Genomic DNA, 17,559 nt, shown 5'->3' with positions numbered 1-17,559 from the left:
GAAAAGGGACAAGTACAGTGAATGACTGAGTTGGGACAAGTGTCCTTGATTTTACTGTGAATGTTGTGATACAATACTGAATTGCAGAACACACGCCATAGGTTTTCTCAGTCTCCTTAACATTATGTAGTTGTACCCCCACCTCCATATGCTTTAAACGTCAGAAAAAAATAAAAGTTTTATCTATTTATCTATTGCCAGACGCCTAAGTCCCGTAAAGAGTAGCCACAAACAAATCGCCTCCATGGCACCATGTCACCCATTTCACTGCCCTTCCTCCAGCTCACACCTCCTTCTCTCATATACCTCTCCGCTCCTTTCCTCCATCTCATCCTTGGCCTCCCCTTCCCTCTTCCCTGCTTCAGATCACTCATATACACTCTCCTCGTTAGTCTCTCACTCTCCATCCTCTCCATATGGCCAAACCACCTCGATGCATTTCTCCTAAAGCTTTCTATCACATCCATATCCATACCACAACGCACCTTGACTTCCTCATTTGTCACTCTGTCTCCCCATGTATCTCCACATGCTCCTCTCAACACAACCTCTTCCCTTCATAAAATCTCCCTTTTCATGTCCAACTAATCTCTCTGTTATTTTCCTAACTCTGTCATCAATAACTATCCTACCAAACAGATGTTACTGGTAGCATATCATATTCCCAGCGTGATACAGAGGTGGGGATATTGTTTTGCACGACATGTGTCTGGGAGTGAGAGGTCTGAGTGTGAACAACATGACTCGAACAGTTTTTATTCGATTAGTACCAAACTTGGCAAAACGGTTAAGGGTCAGCCAAGGAGTGTGCAAAGGTCAAGGTAAAGATCACATAGAAAGGGTAACATAGACAGGTTTTAGGGATAAGGATAAGGTATGCATTAGATAATGTGATTTTAAGATCAATAAGTCAAAGGACAAGATCACAGGTGAATGTCAAATGTTGAACCTCATTGCTTAAATGTTCTGATCTACTTTGACTCAGACATGGTAGAAGAGCTGAAGGTCAGCCCATAACTAACACTGTCTGTATTGAGAACAATGCTTGAGAGATCAAGATCACATGGCAGAGTCAACTGAAGCAGCTCTGGTCTATCTATCTATCTATCTATCTACCTAGGCTGCCTCCCCCAAGGAAAGGGAGGCAGCCGAGACAGGACGACACACTCCCCATTTACTCATCCATTCAAACACATTCATTCGCATCTTAGCCCCAAAGGGGAGAACGGACAGATCCTCACCGCACCACACTGCACAAGGGTCAACTGCGCAATGCAATCAGTGACATCCGCAGCAGGGCCCGGCAGCAGAACTGGTTTACCCCTGCCACATCATAACAGACCCATCCCCTTACCCGCACCTGACCTGACTAGCTGATCAGACCAAATGCGGGAGAATATCCCCTCAGGGCTGCGTCATCACTTGTTCATTCAAAGTTTCTCTCCATTTATTTCTGTCACGTACAGCCACTCTTCCTTGCTCAACAGACATCCCTCTTGCATCCAGCGCTCTCTTCACACTGTCCATCCATCCTATTCGTGGTCTTCTTCTCAGCCTTACACCTCTCACATCAGATCTAGTTATCTTTTTCACCAATCGCTCATTATCCATTCTCTCCATATGCCCAAACCATCGCAACACCCTCTGCTCAACTCTACCAGCCATCTCCCGAACAACTCCAGTTCTCCTTCGCACTTCATCATTTCGCACCCGATCCATACGCGTCACTCCACACATACTCCTCAGACACCTCATCTCCATTACATTCAAACTTTTCCTCTGGTACACCCATATTGGTCTGATTTTGGTAAAACTTGATGGTAGGGTTGAATGGTTAAGCATGAACAGTCATTCAAATTTTGAAATTCATTTAAGATTGACGCAGGGCAAAGTCAGATGTTCAGCCCTTAGACCAAATGCAAAGTGCGGGTGTTACACTCATTCGGTGCTCCTTTATATTTTATACCCGTTCTGACGAAGCAAGAGCAGGTATTATGCTTTGAACATGTACCTATGTCTGTCTGTGTGTATGAACATTATATTCCTGTTTTTATCCAGTTACAATAAAACTTGGTGAAAGTGGAAGGGGTCAGACTAGAGGATGACCTATTGTTTTGAGGCATAGGTCAAGGTCACAAAGCTAGGTCAAAGCTTGACTTAGAAAGGTCAACTTTGCAATTTTCATCCAAATTAAACTAAGCTCGTTGGTAGGGTTGAAACAGACAAGAACTAAGGGATTCTATTTTGAGAATATTTAGTTACTGATCAAGGTCGCGGGGTAAGTCAAAATGCAGCCTGTGGAGGGGGATACGAAATAAATAATTTAAAGTTTTTATATGATTTGAGCCAGCTTTGGTGGAACGGTTGACAGCCAGCCAAGGGATTAACCTATTGCCTCAGAAAGTCCAATATGAAGGATACACGTTAAGGTCAGTTTTACCTAGCAACGTCAACTTAAACAATTTTTTCCCGATTTTGACCAAATTTGGTGGAAGGGTTAAGCGAAGGACAACAAAAGATGGAATTCGATTTGGAGAACAATCAGATACGGCAATGTCAGTGTGTGAACTATGTGTTTGTGTAAGTCTATCTATCTATCTATTGCCAGACGCCATACTCCCATACGGGGTAGCCATTTGACTTTGAGTTATTTGTTTTACGGGGAGAGGCACTAACCCTCCACCAACCCACTTGTTGACAAGTATGGAGCACGTATAGTTTGATTATATGGTTACCACCCAGCGTTGCAAATGATTTCTTGGCTTACAAGAATCCATTTGGCTTGTCACTCAATGTAAAGCCACCTGTAAAGGAAAGAAAGGCAATAAGAAGTGACAGGAAAGATGGGAGAAAGAGGAAGAGAGGAGGACACGCACAGAGAAAGAATGATAAAGGCTAAGGAAGAAGTAGGCTGCACTACATCAAATGAGTGGATGATGGTCGCCACCACATTAATTAACAGAAACACTGAATCTTGAAAGACAAACAAAACAAATAATGGAAAGGCCATGGAAGTAATCGTAAAATTGTTTATGAATCAGGGTTCTTATTAAGGTCTGTTTTTCCGTGTCCATTCTGTAAAGGACAAATCGCAGTTATGAAAGGGAATAAATACTATGTTTGTAGATCTCGGTCTATGTCATCATTGTCACCTGCTTCCGATGCACCACGGCAAATATCAACGACAATGGAAGGAAAAAGCACGAGTGGTGGCAGATTATTTTTATTAGTCCTTAGTATAATTAATGGCTTTAATGTTAATGCACTTAATACCCATATATAATACGACAGTGGCAAATGTCTGTCAAGATTCAGTGATTTGATCACCGAAGGCCAACGGACTTTTCAGAATTCTGTCTTTGATTTTCAAGCTTGTTCGATTAAACAGCTCAGCGATATTACAGTCTGCAACAGGACGTGCAAAGAAAAAAAGGATCGGCGTCTGGACTTTTGTGGTAGATGGGATGAAAATGGGATTGCTGCTTGCGTGTTTGTGTGCACACGTTCCAACTGATGGTTGGAACATGAGCTTCAACTCTCTCTCTCTCTCTCTCTCTCTCTCTCTTTCTGCTTTGCAATACTAGAAAACAGAGACAAGTTACAAGTACAGTAGAAAAGATGAAATGTTAGGCGAGCATTCGTGTGACACTGTGAATGTTGTAAGAAACAGAAGAGGCGACAGGACGTTTGCTGTCGATTGTACCACTGACCTCATACAGCGATGTGACCTTCAGGTTGTAGTACATGGGCAGCAGTACCTGATACGTGAATATACAACCGGGAATGAAGCCCACAATTAACATGCAGTATTGTGTCCCGTAGTTGTACATCTCCGCTGGAATACCTGCGGAAGTAGTAGAAAAAGGCTTGGGGTTAATGTCTGTCACCTCCACGAGGTGACATATTTTCGTCGTTTTGCAGCTTATTTCACGTAGTTCAGTGTCACAATTTGGCAATACTTTGTCTCTGCGTCCTTTCCATAACACTACTTCGTGTTGAGCACCTTATTCAACTTTTAATTTATTATTACAACTCGGCATTCAAGACGGGGAGATAGCAATTTTAGGCCAGTTAGAGTAAAAAGGGCATAGTGCGGTGCTCCCAGTCACAGTATAATGCTCCCCTCCTCAGCAGTTCTTAGCCGGAGTATTTCGTCGACATCAGTCTAGCAAAGACCCAGCCTAGTAACCTACAACAAGCATCCATATCACAGTTTGATAGAATTGTCTGTAGAGCATCATACAATGGAGGCAAGACTCATGAGATGACGGCCACCTCTCGCACAATTCTCTGACATTCAGGCACAGACATGAAAACCAGTTCTCTGAGTCCCAGGAATCCTCTTATATGAGACAAATCTTCATATGTTCCCAGTTCATTGCTAATACATCCCGTCCATACATTACACAGATACCTTATTCCATCACACAAGTTTGCCTCATCAGAACCACAAAAGAATCTTCCAACCAGAGTTCAGAGAATCAGTTCGCTGAGCTCTACTTGTGAATTTCAGAATCATCAACATCAGTCACAACATACAATTGACTCTATTACTTATAGGTTCGGACACATCTGTGTTTATTAGTTTATTCTGCTGGCCATTTAACTCTAATCCAAAATACCTACCTACCGTCCCTTGCCATTTTTTTGTTTCGAGTTGATCTCTTCATAGGTACTTGGTTGGCCGGTGGTTATAATTTCCTTGGTACTGTGCTAGAATTCACATCTTTTGACTAATAATCCTGATCATGACCTTGGAAATATGCTACCACACAGACAGATCGTTGCCCGAAATTTCCCTTGACACGAACTCTCACTTTTTGCAGACGCCGTCCAACTAACATATAGTCAATAGCATTATGAGAAGCAATCATTACATCAGATATGGAGTCACATCCTACTGACACGATTTATTCTTTACAGACAGCCATTCTTTGGTAAATTAATTACAGGTAGTAGTAAATCTATGTGATCAAGAATTAATGTTAATTTACGTACATCAAACGAAGCATATGAGAACAGTTATGCAGGAATATCCATATGTATCACAAAGCAGGGTTGATGTCCTAATCCAAACTTTTGTGACAATCGCAACCTTTTCCATGACAGTGATAATATATATCAAACAATACTGACGTATAGTCTATAAGACGCACCAGGCGAATGCATCACACACACAGCAGGGTTGCCAAAAATCCACACTGATTCTGAAGTCATTTTTCCACACGTTCTTGTTTGATGGCCAGGACGATAGGAATTTTGATGCTGGTGCAACTAAAATGAAACACAACTCAGGTTCCGAGCTCTTGATGCAAAGTGTAGCTCGGTATGCCTCCGGCAAGCCTTGCGCACAGACACGTCATACAACCTCCATGACCCTGTGGACCCAATCAGTTCATTGTCCCTTCATACTGTGTATCTGACAAGATTTGGTCGAAATCCATCGTGAGGTTCAGGAGATATCACATCCACAAGGATAAACTAAGTTGACCCCAAATAATTTTGACTTTTGACCCCTTGACCTTGCTGACTTAATCAGTTCATCGTTCTTACACTATCAGTGACAAATGTTTGGTCACAATCCATTAAGGGGTTAAGGAGATATCGCGCCCACAACCAAATGTCCTCGACCTCTGACCCCTTGACCTTGCTGACCAAATCAGTTCATTGGCTCTTCGTACTGTATCACACACAAAAGTTTGGCAAAAATCCTTCAGGTTCAGGAGACATTGCACTCACAAGAAAAATTAAGTCAATCTCCATATGACCTTGACCTTTGAGCCTTTGACCTAGTTGACCTAATCATTTCCTCATCTCCTTATAGTGCATCACTGGCAAAAGTTTGGTGGATATCTGTCGATGGGCTCAGGAGATATCGCTCTCATAAGAGTGTTAGGGAAGTAAGCACCCACACACGCATGCACGCACGGACAGACCAATCACTCAATGCCTGCCACACCGTAGGTGGGCAGAGGCACAATGATAGGTATGATTATTGCGAGAACAGGTTTGAATAATGATTAAAACATACCCTGATTGATGCGTACAGAAATTAAATGATTAACGTGTCAACATAAGTCTTCAGTACATGATGCTAAGTAGCGAAATAAGAGACAAATATATTTCTCCACAGGCAACAGACAATAAAAAGAAGCTACCTATATCAGTATTACATTCATTAGTCTATATTTACATGATAAAAGAATATATGCAGATCACCAGCCTTTAATAGATTACATCAGTATATCCACAATCAGTAAGGACATAGCTGTTACGGCATTCGGATTATGATTAATAATTAATCTGTGAATTCATTGCTGGCCGTCATACTTTGCCCAACTTGTTTGCAGTTTAGCTACACAAGGTTAACTGAGAATTGCTTTTGCTGTTCTTGGACACTTTTAACCCGCTCCATGCCGTGTCTGTATATGTAAGGACAAACCAATAGCAGCCAAAAATGCCAAGTCCATATATATATATATATATATATATATATATATATATATATATATATATATATATATATATATACACGGACTAACTTATAGTGGCCCAAAATACCAAGTCTGTATATATACAGACATGGCTTTGAGCAAATTTGCACAAAATTTTTTTAGTCTGCCCTTAGTGTGTGACAGAAAACGGGATGACGGAGACTCCTCCCCCCTCCCGTGCCTTATACCAATATGATATTATATATTAAAAAAAAGCAAATATGAAAATACTTAGAATTTGCATGGAACCCCAACTTCCTATCATCATAGTTTCGCCTGTGGCCGCACTACGTACACCAGGTTGCATGTCCTTACTATTAGTACTCCATGCATCCAACCGGTTTACACCAAAATGGACTATCTGTCAACATCAGCCGCTGATGGTATCTGAAAGTAGCCATCTGACACAAATCTGGGTCACGTCGCACTGCCAAGAGTATTGTGCTTACTTCGACTTCCAGTCGAAGTTGGAGAACTTCCAAGTCATGAACTAATTGTTAGTGATGAGTAATAGTGTATATAATAGAAATATAAGTAAATGTAAGTAAATAGAAGTACCCTACATCATGATATCAAATAATTCAAGGGAAATAATGTAAGATATGTGTGATTTACCGTAACTAATGTGACTGTGTGCAGCATGAGTGTTTATTGTGCCTTATGTGAGTGTTTATAGCGTCTTATACCTATGTAATATATAAAAAAAAAAAAAGTGAATGTGAATATAGGTGAAATTAGCACAGAACCCCCACTTCCCATCATCATAGTTTCGACTGTGACCGCATTACGTAAACCAGGTTGCGTCTCCTTACTACATGTGCTCTATGTATCCACCCTCTCCACACCAAAATAAACTATCTGTCCACATCAGCTGCTGACGGTATCTGAAAGTAGCCGTCTGACAAAATCTGGGCGTGCTGTACTAAAACACCTGTTATCGGGCGGGAAAACAGCCGAGGTGAGCACTCTTACCATCACTAGGCTTATTTTAACACTTTTTTTAGATTTATTCATGTTTTTTTTTTTTTAAGTCGAAAAAGATCGGCACTGTGGGTGAAACAGCCTTCCAAACCCTCGGTACTGAGGACAAAAAAGCTGACAAAGGCTTCGGCACAGAACAGGTTGAGCACGTATGACTACAAGTGTTTGGCATTTAAAATGTATATACTGTATAATCATTCAGTGGAAAATCAAAGAAGTACTGCCTGAGGGCCTCCCAATCATCAAATTGCCGCAATTGACACTTCTTTGGAGGGTCCACAAGGCCTTACTGGAGTAATAGGACAGGTTAAGGTGATAAGGCTGTGATCGTAGGAGCCCAAAGTAGAATAAAAATTAACAGCATAAGCAGAAGAATTGGTTGTAAGGAAGAGGTCAAGTATGTTGGAACTCTCTCCAAAGCTGTCAGGGATACAGGTAGGGTGCTTTACAAGCTGCTCTAGTCATTAAGGATAGAAAATATGTAGGCTTGTTCACCAGGTGGACCAATGAAAGAACAGGAGAGCCAAAGGTGGCGGTGAACATCGAAATCTCCTAGAATGGAGAGTTCAGAGAAAAGAGAAATGTATAGGATGTGTTCCATCTTAGAAGTAGGATAGTCGAAGAGTTTTTCGTAGTCAGTAGAATTAGGGGACAAGTAAACAGCACAGATATATTTAATCAAGGAATGAGAGGAAAGCCACAACCAGGGAGCAAAAGATTTAAAAAAATCAAGTTCAGGAACACGAGAGCAAGATGTCTTTATATTCATATACACAGCAGCCACCTCTGGCTTCGAAATGAGCATAAAGTAGAAGGGTACAGAAAACTGTTTGTTGTCAGTCGCCTCATACAACTGAGTCTCAGTAAAGAAGAGAAAGTGAGGTTTAGAGGAGGAGAAGTGGTGCTCAACAGATAGAAAGTTAGTGGAAAGGCTGCAAATGTTGCAGAAATGAAGAAGTAGGTCAGACAGTGGTTTCAGGCATCTCACTGGGTCGACGTTGGGAAAGGAGCAAATGGTTGGGGCTTTGATGGTCCCTACCCCCGTGGGGACTCCGAGGCTGGATTGTGCGATGCCATTATTTTTGTAAAATTTAAATAGGAAGTGAAGTGTGAAATGTGAATGTAGTTAGGTGTTGATATGTAGAGGAACTTGTATTGGAGAGTATCCTGGCCTACTCTGTGTCACTGAAACACTGAAAAGGTTCCTTGCTCAACTTGTGCTGCTCTCTACTCCCTATATATATATATATATATATATATATATATATATATATATATATATATATATATATATATATATATATATATATACTGGAGAGAGAGAGAGAGAGAGAGAGTTTACATTTGTATATGTATTCTTTATGCAAGGAACAAGAAACCAAAGTCCAGGAGCCCGCAAACCGTTCCTTTAAAAAAAAAAAAAAAAAAAAAAAAAAACAGCCAATTTCAAGATTCGTTAGATTCCAGATGCCTGGACACACTGCGTTTGAAAGACTGGAGATCACAGGGGGTAGGAAATACAGACAGAGGGAGACAGTTCCAGAGTTGACTTGTTGCATAATGAAGGACTGGGAGCAACGGTTAGCTTCTGCATTAGAGTGTCGGACAGAAAAGGGATAAGAGTTTGTTGCTAGACGGGTGCTACGTGCCTGTCACAGAGGTGGAGAGTTGCAATCAGACAGTTCAGAGGTGCAATGACAATTGAAGTAGCGACAGAAAAGAGATCAAGATGCAACAAACATATAACAGAATGATGTAGAGTGGGCAACACACATGCAGACGGGCAATAAGTATGTGCACCCATGGCAGACGTATGATAGTAATTCAGCCAGTATAAGCCAAGTTAGTAAATTTCAGTGTAATAATGATATGTATTGCTTTCCACATATAATAAATGTTGAGTAGAAGGAAAATAATAATACGTGTTCAGTCTCCTTGCTTTAATATTTTGTATACCCCCTCCCTGCTTCCAAAATAGCCTCTAGACGTCGATGCATGGATGCCACTAACTGAAGCATCCATCTGAAGCATTTAACCACCCATCTAAGGCAAACAAATGAACTCGTGGACCCCTGCTACACTGTCATAAAAAAAAAAACAGTCGATGCCCATTGGTTTAATACACTTCAAAATAATTTGATTGTTGTATTGTAGAGATAATAAGTGTTGAATGCTAGGAAAATAATAAACGTGCCGAGTTTCATTATTAATCCCCGGTGGGGCACTCAGGATAATGCAAACACGACCTATATATTTCCCCGCCATATAGCTCATTCTTGCTCATTATTCCAAATCTTGTAATGGGATTGTGTTATGGCAACACTAGATAAAGGAGGGGCGAACAGCAAGGATCCGACCACACAGCCCTGCTAACGTTCGTTTTGCATCGAACCTAATTGGGGGTAACAATAGTTTTTTTTATGACTGTACCTTGGAACTGTGAATTGTCTATTAATGTGTTGAGATGACTTTGCAATTAAGTATTTTTTACGGCTGTGTTAGTTGTGAGTTAATGTTCACGTAGTTATTTTGTGATGCACAATGATACTGAGGCAATGATGTTTTTTCATGGTCAGAGTTATTCATGCTTACTGTATTTGTTATAGTACTTTTTCTTCTGTGTTATCCCTACAATATGTATTATTTTGAGCAGACCTATGTGTCTCTAGTGCCATGTGTTATTCTGTTTCTAAGTGAAATGTCGAGTGTTGTAACTCATGTTTCTTTATTATGAGACTTTCTTGATCATGTGAAGGGATTACTTGCATTAGGGAGAATAGTTATTCATTGTACATATTAATTTCTAGTGGGTCGAAGTGTGGAGGTCAGTCCCAGTGAGTGAGTCAAGATCCCAGTGTGGAAGTCAAGGTCAAGAATTTTAGACGACTGGACCAGTGAACTATGTGCTCAAAGGGACGATATGGAGAGCCACATTGGACTGAACCTGAGACAAAAGGGAGCTAAGTTTTTAGGAATTTGATATTAGGACCATATATTTTTTGGAATAACGTGCCAACTGATTCAGGTTTAACCCGCGGCGTCCTGTTGACGTGAATTAACGTCCACACATTTTGTCACTGCCAATCCCATTGACATTCATAAATGCGAATCAATTGCAAGGTTCCTAATTTGCACAATTTTCAATTTTCGCGAGAGATTTTTGGTACATATGCACGGGACACCTTCCTCTACAAGATGCCAGGCAGGGACAATGCCTTACCCAGCATGACCTCCCCCCCCCCAGCATTCCATTGTCTCAGCAATTCACCTGTTACCAGTGACCTGACCAGTAAAGCCATGTCATGCCCCAATACGAAATTCAGGGCCAGAGTGATTCCCCAATCGATGACAATGTGGAGGACAAACTTTACATAGCATTAGAGGAAGAAACAGTCAGAAATGGTGATCAGGTAATGTTGCCAAAAAACGTCAGGTATGTTGATGTGTTTCATGAGTGAAAGAATGCTTATATTGCCTATATTACTGTGTGAAAACCAATATTCTCTCATACTACATTTAAATTCGTACCAAATAAATAAATAAATAAATACCGTTTATGAGTGGTGTGGAATGGTTACACTCCCATAGAACTCGTTTTCTTTGGAGCCAGCCTGATAGAAAACACAGTAAGGTGAGGAGGTATTGCGACCTGTTTCGAGTATTTTAACCCTCAGGTGAGCAATTTCCGTATGATTTTTCGATGTTTCTCACCAAAAGTGGAGGTTTGAGTCAAAAAATTTTTTTTCCAAAAATGGTCAGGATTGGGGTGAGTCAGTGGTGGAAAAGTGGTCGGGATGGGGCGGGTTAATCTGTAAGGCTTGTAGATGGGAAGATTTCTACTCATTTTTTCGGTCTTGTTATTACATATTTCCTCCCACTCAAAGTTTATTGTTTGTATAACCCTTGCAAACTGGTGGTACAGAGTTGACCTAAGTTAGTAGCTTGTCAGTGTGTAACCCAGCAACATTTTGGGAAATTGCGAAGGTCGGGCTTGGGTTGGCCAAGTTGGAGACTGTCTCCGTCATTTGGGCATGTTACCACTCTTAACTAGACCACTTGAAAAATAACAAATGCAACCGAAGAGGCCGCTAGTGGGAGAGAGTCTCCGTCAATCTGAGTTCCCGACCATTCCAGCACACAGTGGTCATCACTAGTGACTTCATTTCTGCCCCTTTTGATCACACGAAAGTCTGGATAGCAGAAGTGTCAGTACAAGTGGTGTTGCAGTGTTGGGATGACCTATTAATGTGAGGGTAATTAAACTTGTAGGCAATAATTGATCGATAATCCTTTGTTACCCCACATAGCTCAGGCACAGGATGGGAGTGACCGACGTGCTGCACTTAACCCTAGATTAGCAAGGTGGCACCAAAGTCGGTACCATAGGCCTATTCAACTTTAGCACGCTGCCACCTATGGGCGTCCGTGGCCGCCCTCCCCAGTATTCTCAGGTCAACGTCTGCTGTGGTCGTGCATGGTGGGTAGGTTTTGCTCCCGTGTAAAATTTCGGTTTCATGCTTCTTGGTCCATTTTTCGGCACCACCTTGCCACTAACGTGAGGTCGAGGCTGTATATCTTTTCTAATAAAATTATGTATTTATGTGCGTTATTTTGCAGCTAAAAGAGTGTTATACAAAAGAAGGTAAACAACAGAAACATTAGATATAGGGTGGGGAAGTGGAGGAGGTAGAGGTGGACGTGTAATGGTGCCTTGGGATGAGTCTGATGCTCCCACTGCTTCTACATAGTTGCCCATTAATTAGTTCATAAAAATTATATTTTTCTTTGTTCTTCAATAGTTTTAGGTTAGAACTCTTGCAAATACATTGCACCACTTTGAAAAAATTTTGTAATTAAAATCTGTATCATTTTCATATTTATTTTCATTCCCCAAAGTTGTTACTGAATCAGGTACCACCTTGCCACTCATGTACAAATCCTGACCTTGCTAATCTAGGGTTAATTCAATTTTCGGAGGGCTGGAGTGGACACATTTGTCTCAGTCACAGAGGGACAAATTGAGGGAGTTGATATTGGATAATCATGCACTTTTCATTCTTGGTCCAAACGAAATTGGCACCTTTAAAGCACCTGAAGCCCACATTGATACCATCGACTCTGAACTCGTATGTATGCCCTTGTATCGGGATCCTGAGTAAGCAAGGATTCTGTCTACCCTACCATCGCCAAGGAAATTCAGTTATTGAGAGAGCACATAAGACCTTAAAGACAGTACTGGCGATCGTTGAGCCAAGAACACCCCAATACGTGGCCAATGCACCTATGCGACACTGGGAAAGTGTTGAACGAAGCAGTGCATACGTCCCTAGGTACATCACTATTCTTTGCTTTTTATGGACGTCATCCAAATCGCGTGGTAGGAGATTTGCAGTTGCCCACTGATGAAGACTGTGTGGAGAAAATTCTCAGGGAGACACAATGTCGGATGGCAGCAGGATACCTTAACAGGACAAATGAGGCACGTAGGAATGACTCTCTAGAAGCAGTTGAATTAGTTTGGATCTTTGTTGAAGAGTGCTTGCCTGGTACAGCATCAAAACTATAGAAAGTGGCAGGGTCCTTACAAAATTGTCAAAGTTATTGATCAGGGTAGAGCCTATGAGTTAGAAAATGTGTTCGATGGCACCGTCTTGAGTATGGCAGCTGAAAAGGTCATATTATGTTGAGAGAGATGCCTTATTGGGTAAGGTGGATCACAAGTTTTTGACCAGTGAGGAAGAAGAGGAGATACTGCCTAGTGTAAGATCTTGGAGACCGCCTGAGAGGTTCCAACACACGTAGATGATTGGTGTATGGCTGTATATATTGTACATACTGTACTCATTTATTTTCTCTCTCTCTTTCTGAGCACGTCTTGTCCTTGCCTTAACTGGCTGGAAACATGGATCAGGTATGCCTTTCTAGGTCTCTCTGGACTGTACCTGCGTATTTATCTTTTCTACCAGTACCTATGAAATGTAATTTTGGGTCAATCAATAGGGTTGAATAGGTGTTTAGGGTATGTCCAGCTTTTGGAGAGACGAGACATGGAAGCTACATGTTGTCAAATCGAGTACTTTATGGTGTATAGACTGTCGTTTTTGCCTTAACTCGATTCTTTTTTTTCTTTAGGTTAAATTGTTAGGCTTAGTTAGGGAAAATGAGCTCTCACAGTTAGGACTTTTTTCCAGATATAGAGATTTGTACATGTGAGGGGCAGTTCTACCTGAAGGTCTCTGCCTGGAGGTTTCCTACTAGCTTTGAGAACCTCAAGCGCCAAATGTATGTAATACCCAAACTGCAGTATAGGATTGCTCAGAGAGAGAAGAGAAGTTTCCAGTTTCTCTATAGGGCTTGGAGAAGTTGAACTAAGGGGCTCTCGCATGTTAGGAGAGAAAGGTAGGTTTTGTTCGGTCTCTCTGGACAGAACGCAGTGGAGCAGCTCGTGTTACTCTTAGCTAAGCACAAACTTTCTCTTTGTAGCAGGGCATTCTCCTTGTGAGTAATATACCTGGTGAGTGGCATATGTCATCAGTTGCATATTGTGAGTAGCATGAAAGACTTTACTCGTGGTAGAGGATTTTTTTTTTTGTGTGTGTGTACAGGATACCCGCCAACTGTTCTCGAGCACGGAGTTTATGTAATATCCCCACAGTTGCAGTAAAGGACAAGTTGGCTGGTGATTTTGGAGGTGTGTAGCTTGGTTTCCCCTCATGAGCAAGGAGTGTGTGTATCACCACACATTAGCAGTATTGAGGGAGACTGGTCAAGTAGGTGAATTTACGTACAGAGTTTGTCATGTATGGGTACTGGGTATTTCCGAAGAGTTCAGGTCCAGTCGCCTGAACTTTTGGTCCTCCCTAACCATGGGCGGATGTAGTGCCTGGAAGTAATAATGGGTTGTACATGGTTCATTTTACGATCAAAAGTTCGGTTTAGTTCAGTGGCGTACCTGGGGGGCGGGGGGGGGGGGCTGTTTGAAACTGCCTCTGGGTCCCCCAATTGAGGGGGTCCCCCCAAACCCTTAAAATTTTATAAGCTTTTTATTTAATATTTAAAAATTTATATATTTATCATCCCGACAATCCCGGCTGATATATTAGATAAGTTTTGAGAATTAGAGGGGCTAGGTTCTTTGCGGGGCCCCCCCAGGAGGGGGGCCCCTAAAAGAACCTAGCCCCCCGGGCCCCCAAATCTCTAGGTACGCCCCTGGTTTAGTGAGAGAGTGTGGCCAGGGTATAGCTGTTTCCATGCGAACGTGATCAGAATGTAGATGAAGTTACCTAGTTGCTAAGTCATTTTTTTTCCTACTGCAATTTATTAGTACTAATTCTCTTTATAATATAAAAACTCGAGTGAGAAGGAATATGTGCCTGTGATCATGTAATCCAGCATAATGTAAGCATGCGTAAAGGGATGTAAGGCATGATGAATTTTTAATGTTTTTTTGATGCAAGTGTATAGAGAGAGGTGTTGTACAGTAAAATTAATATTGTAAATACAGAATGTCATTATTTTTTTAGTAATCGATTGTAAGGGGGAAGGCATCACACTGAGTCTATCACGAGTCTATAGTAATGAAAAATTTAAATTGCGTAAGCCGTCATCCTCCCCCCCCCCTTTTCACCAAGCGTATGAAGAGATGGTCACTCGCTCACCGGCCGTGAAACGTGGCAGATGGTCGGTACTGTCGTCATCCTCCCCCCCCCCTTTCCAAGGAATTCTGCAAGTAATTTGATAGTATTGATGTATGGTATGTTGAAGCGCAAATAAATGATACTCTACAAGTGAAAATAGTGACGACAAAGAGAAATAAACTCGGGTTAGTATCAGTGTCGTCGTTCCTCAGGAAGTGTGTAAGTGTGTAACGATTCCGCGCGGTGATGCCATTAGTCTCTGGAGAAACGAGTCCTGTGTTCTCGCTAACCTCTTTTGTATTCTGTGAGATGGATAGTGAGGTATTTCCCATATACTTGTGTACCGTGCTTTATATTATTATTTAGTGTGTAACTGGAATATGAGAATGCTAGCTACAGAGTTCTGTTTGAGCCTCAGATAAATGTGTGATTTTTGTGGGCCAAATATCAGGTACCGTGGAGCTGTGAATTGTTTATTAATGTGTTGAGATGACTTTGCAATTTGGTACTTATTACGGCTGTGTCACCGCCGGATTAATGGGGGGGCCCAAGGGGCCCGGGCCCTGGGCCATCCACCAAGAGGGGGCCTCCCACCAGAGCAACTTGTGTTCATTTCATTTCGTGTTTATGCATTACATATTACAGCATTGGATGAATAGTCCCCGTTCAGTATTTCCTAACTAAAAGTGTCCTATTTATATATTAGGATTTAGGTTACCAGTCTGTGGTGTATGCCGTTGGGGGAGTTGGAAAGGGGGCCTCCCTTCCAAGCGGGCCCCGGGCCTCCCACATGTTTAATCCAGCCGTGGGCTGTGTTAGTTGTGAGTTAATGTTCACGGAGTTACTTTGTGAGGCACAGTGATATTGAGGCAATGATGTTTTTTCATGGTTAGAGTTAGAGTTATTCATGCGTACTGTATTTGTTATAGTACTTATTCTTCTATGTTATCCCTACAATATGTATTATTTTGAGCAGACCTATGTGTCTCTAGTGCCATGTGTTATTCTGTTTCTGCCTGAAATGTCGAGTGTTGTAACTCATGTTTCTTTATTGAGACTTTCTTGATCATGTGAAGGGATTACTTGCATTAGGGAGAATAGTTATTCATTGTACATATTAATTTCTAGTGGGTCGAAGTGTGGAGGTCAGTCTCAGTGAGTGAGTCAAGGTCCCAGTGTGGAAGTCAAGGTCAAGAATTTTAGAAGACTGGACCAGTGAACTATGAGCTCAAAGGGACGATATGGAGAGCCACATTGGACTGAACCTGAGACAAAAGGGAGCTAAGTTTTTAGGAATTTGATATTAGGACCATATATTTTTTGGAATAACGTGCCAGCTGATTCAGGTTTAATCTGTAAGGCTTGTAGATGGGAAGATTTCAACTCATTTTTTTTTGGTCTTGTTAATACATATTTTCTCCCACTTGAACTTTATTGTTTGTATAACCCTTGAGAACTGGTGGTACAGAGTTGAACTAAGTTAGTAAATTATTAATGTGTAACCCATGAGCATTTTGGAAAATTGCAGAGGTTGGGCTTGGGTTGGCTGAGCTGGAGACTGACCCTGTCATTTTGGCATGTTATCACTCAACTTGACCACTTGAAAAATAACAAACGCAACCGAAGAGGCCGCTAGTGGGAGAGAGTCTCCGTCAATCTGAGTTCCCGACCCTTCCAGCACACAGTGGTCATCACTAGTGACTTCATTTCTGCCCCTTTTGAATACGCAAAAGTCTGGATCGCAAAGGTGTCAGTACACTTGTTTGTTAAAGTAGCTGCAGAGATGTATGTTGCAAGAACCGAATGGAAAGGTGAAGGGTGGAATCTTCAGCGTATGAGTGGATGGGGTTGGAAGTACAGCTTAGAAGGTCATTAATGAATAAAAGAAAGAGGGTTGGTAATGGAAAAAAAACCCTGAGGAACGCTGCTGTTGATAGATCTAGAAGAAGAATGGTGGCCGTCCACAACAGCAGCTATAGAACGACAAGAATGGAAGCTATAGATGAAGGGACAGATATTAGGATAGAAACCGTAAGAGAGCAGTTTGGAAATTAAAGATTTATGTCTTTCGGATATCAAGTGCAGTGGCAAAGCTGTCGCCAAAGTCTCGAAAGGAGGATGGCCAGGAGTCTGAAAGGTAGGTGAGATGATCGCCAGTGGAGCGTCCTTGACGGAACCCATACTGGCGATCAGAAAAAACGTTGTGATAGGAAAGATGATTTAAAAATTTCCTGTTAAGAGTAGACCAAAAAACTTTTGAGACTCAGGATGTTAAAGCAAATGGGTGATAGTTAGAGGGTTGGGAATGGTCACCTTTCTTTGGGACAGGCTGAATGAGAGCAAACTTCCAGCAAGAAGGAAAGGTACAAGTTCATAGACAAAAGTGATAGAGTTTACCTAGGCAGGGTGTAAGAACAGAAGTACAGATCTTGAGGACAACAAGAGGG

General features: G+C 41.6%; 1 protein-coding gene across 1 annotated transcript in view; it reads right to left on the bottom strand.

The window, feature by feature from the left end:
- LOC145391155 (sodium-dependent multivitamin transporter-like) overlaps positions 1 to 17,559 on the bottom strand; it is a 116,692-nt gene that overhangs the window by 2,148 nt on the left and 96,985 nt on the right. The window contains exon 5 of the mRNA XM_080265834.1: positions 3,711 to 3,844. Coding sequence (XP_080121960.1) covers positions 3,711 to 3,844 — 134 coding nt within the window. The remainder of the gene's footprint in view (positions 1 to 3,710; positions 3,845 to 17,559) is intronic.

This window comes from Coenobita brevimanus, chromosome 17 (genome assembly GCF_032717465.1).
Source record: "Coenobita brevimanus isolate Jiangsu-jjx chromosome 17, ASM3271746v2, whole genome shotgun sequence".
Taxonomy (NCBI): Eukaryota; Metazoa; Arthropoda; class Malacostraca; order Decapoda; family Coenobitidae; genus Coenobita; species Coenobita brevimanus.
The sequence above is the reverse complement of the archived record's forward strand: the minus strand, read 5'-3'. Positions and strand labels throughout refer to the sequence as shown.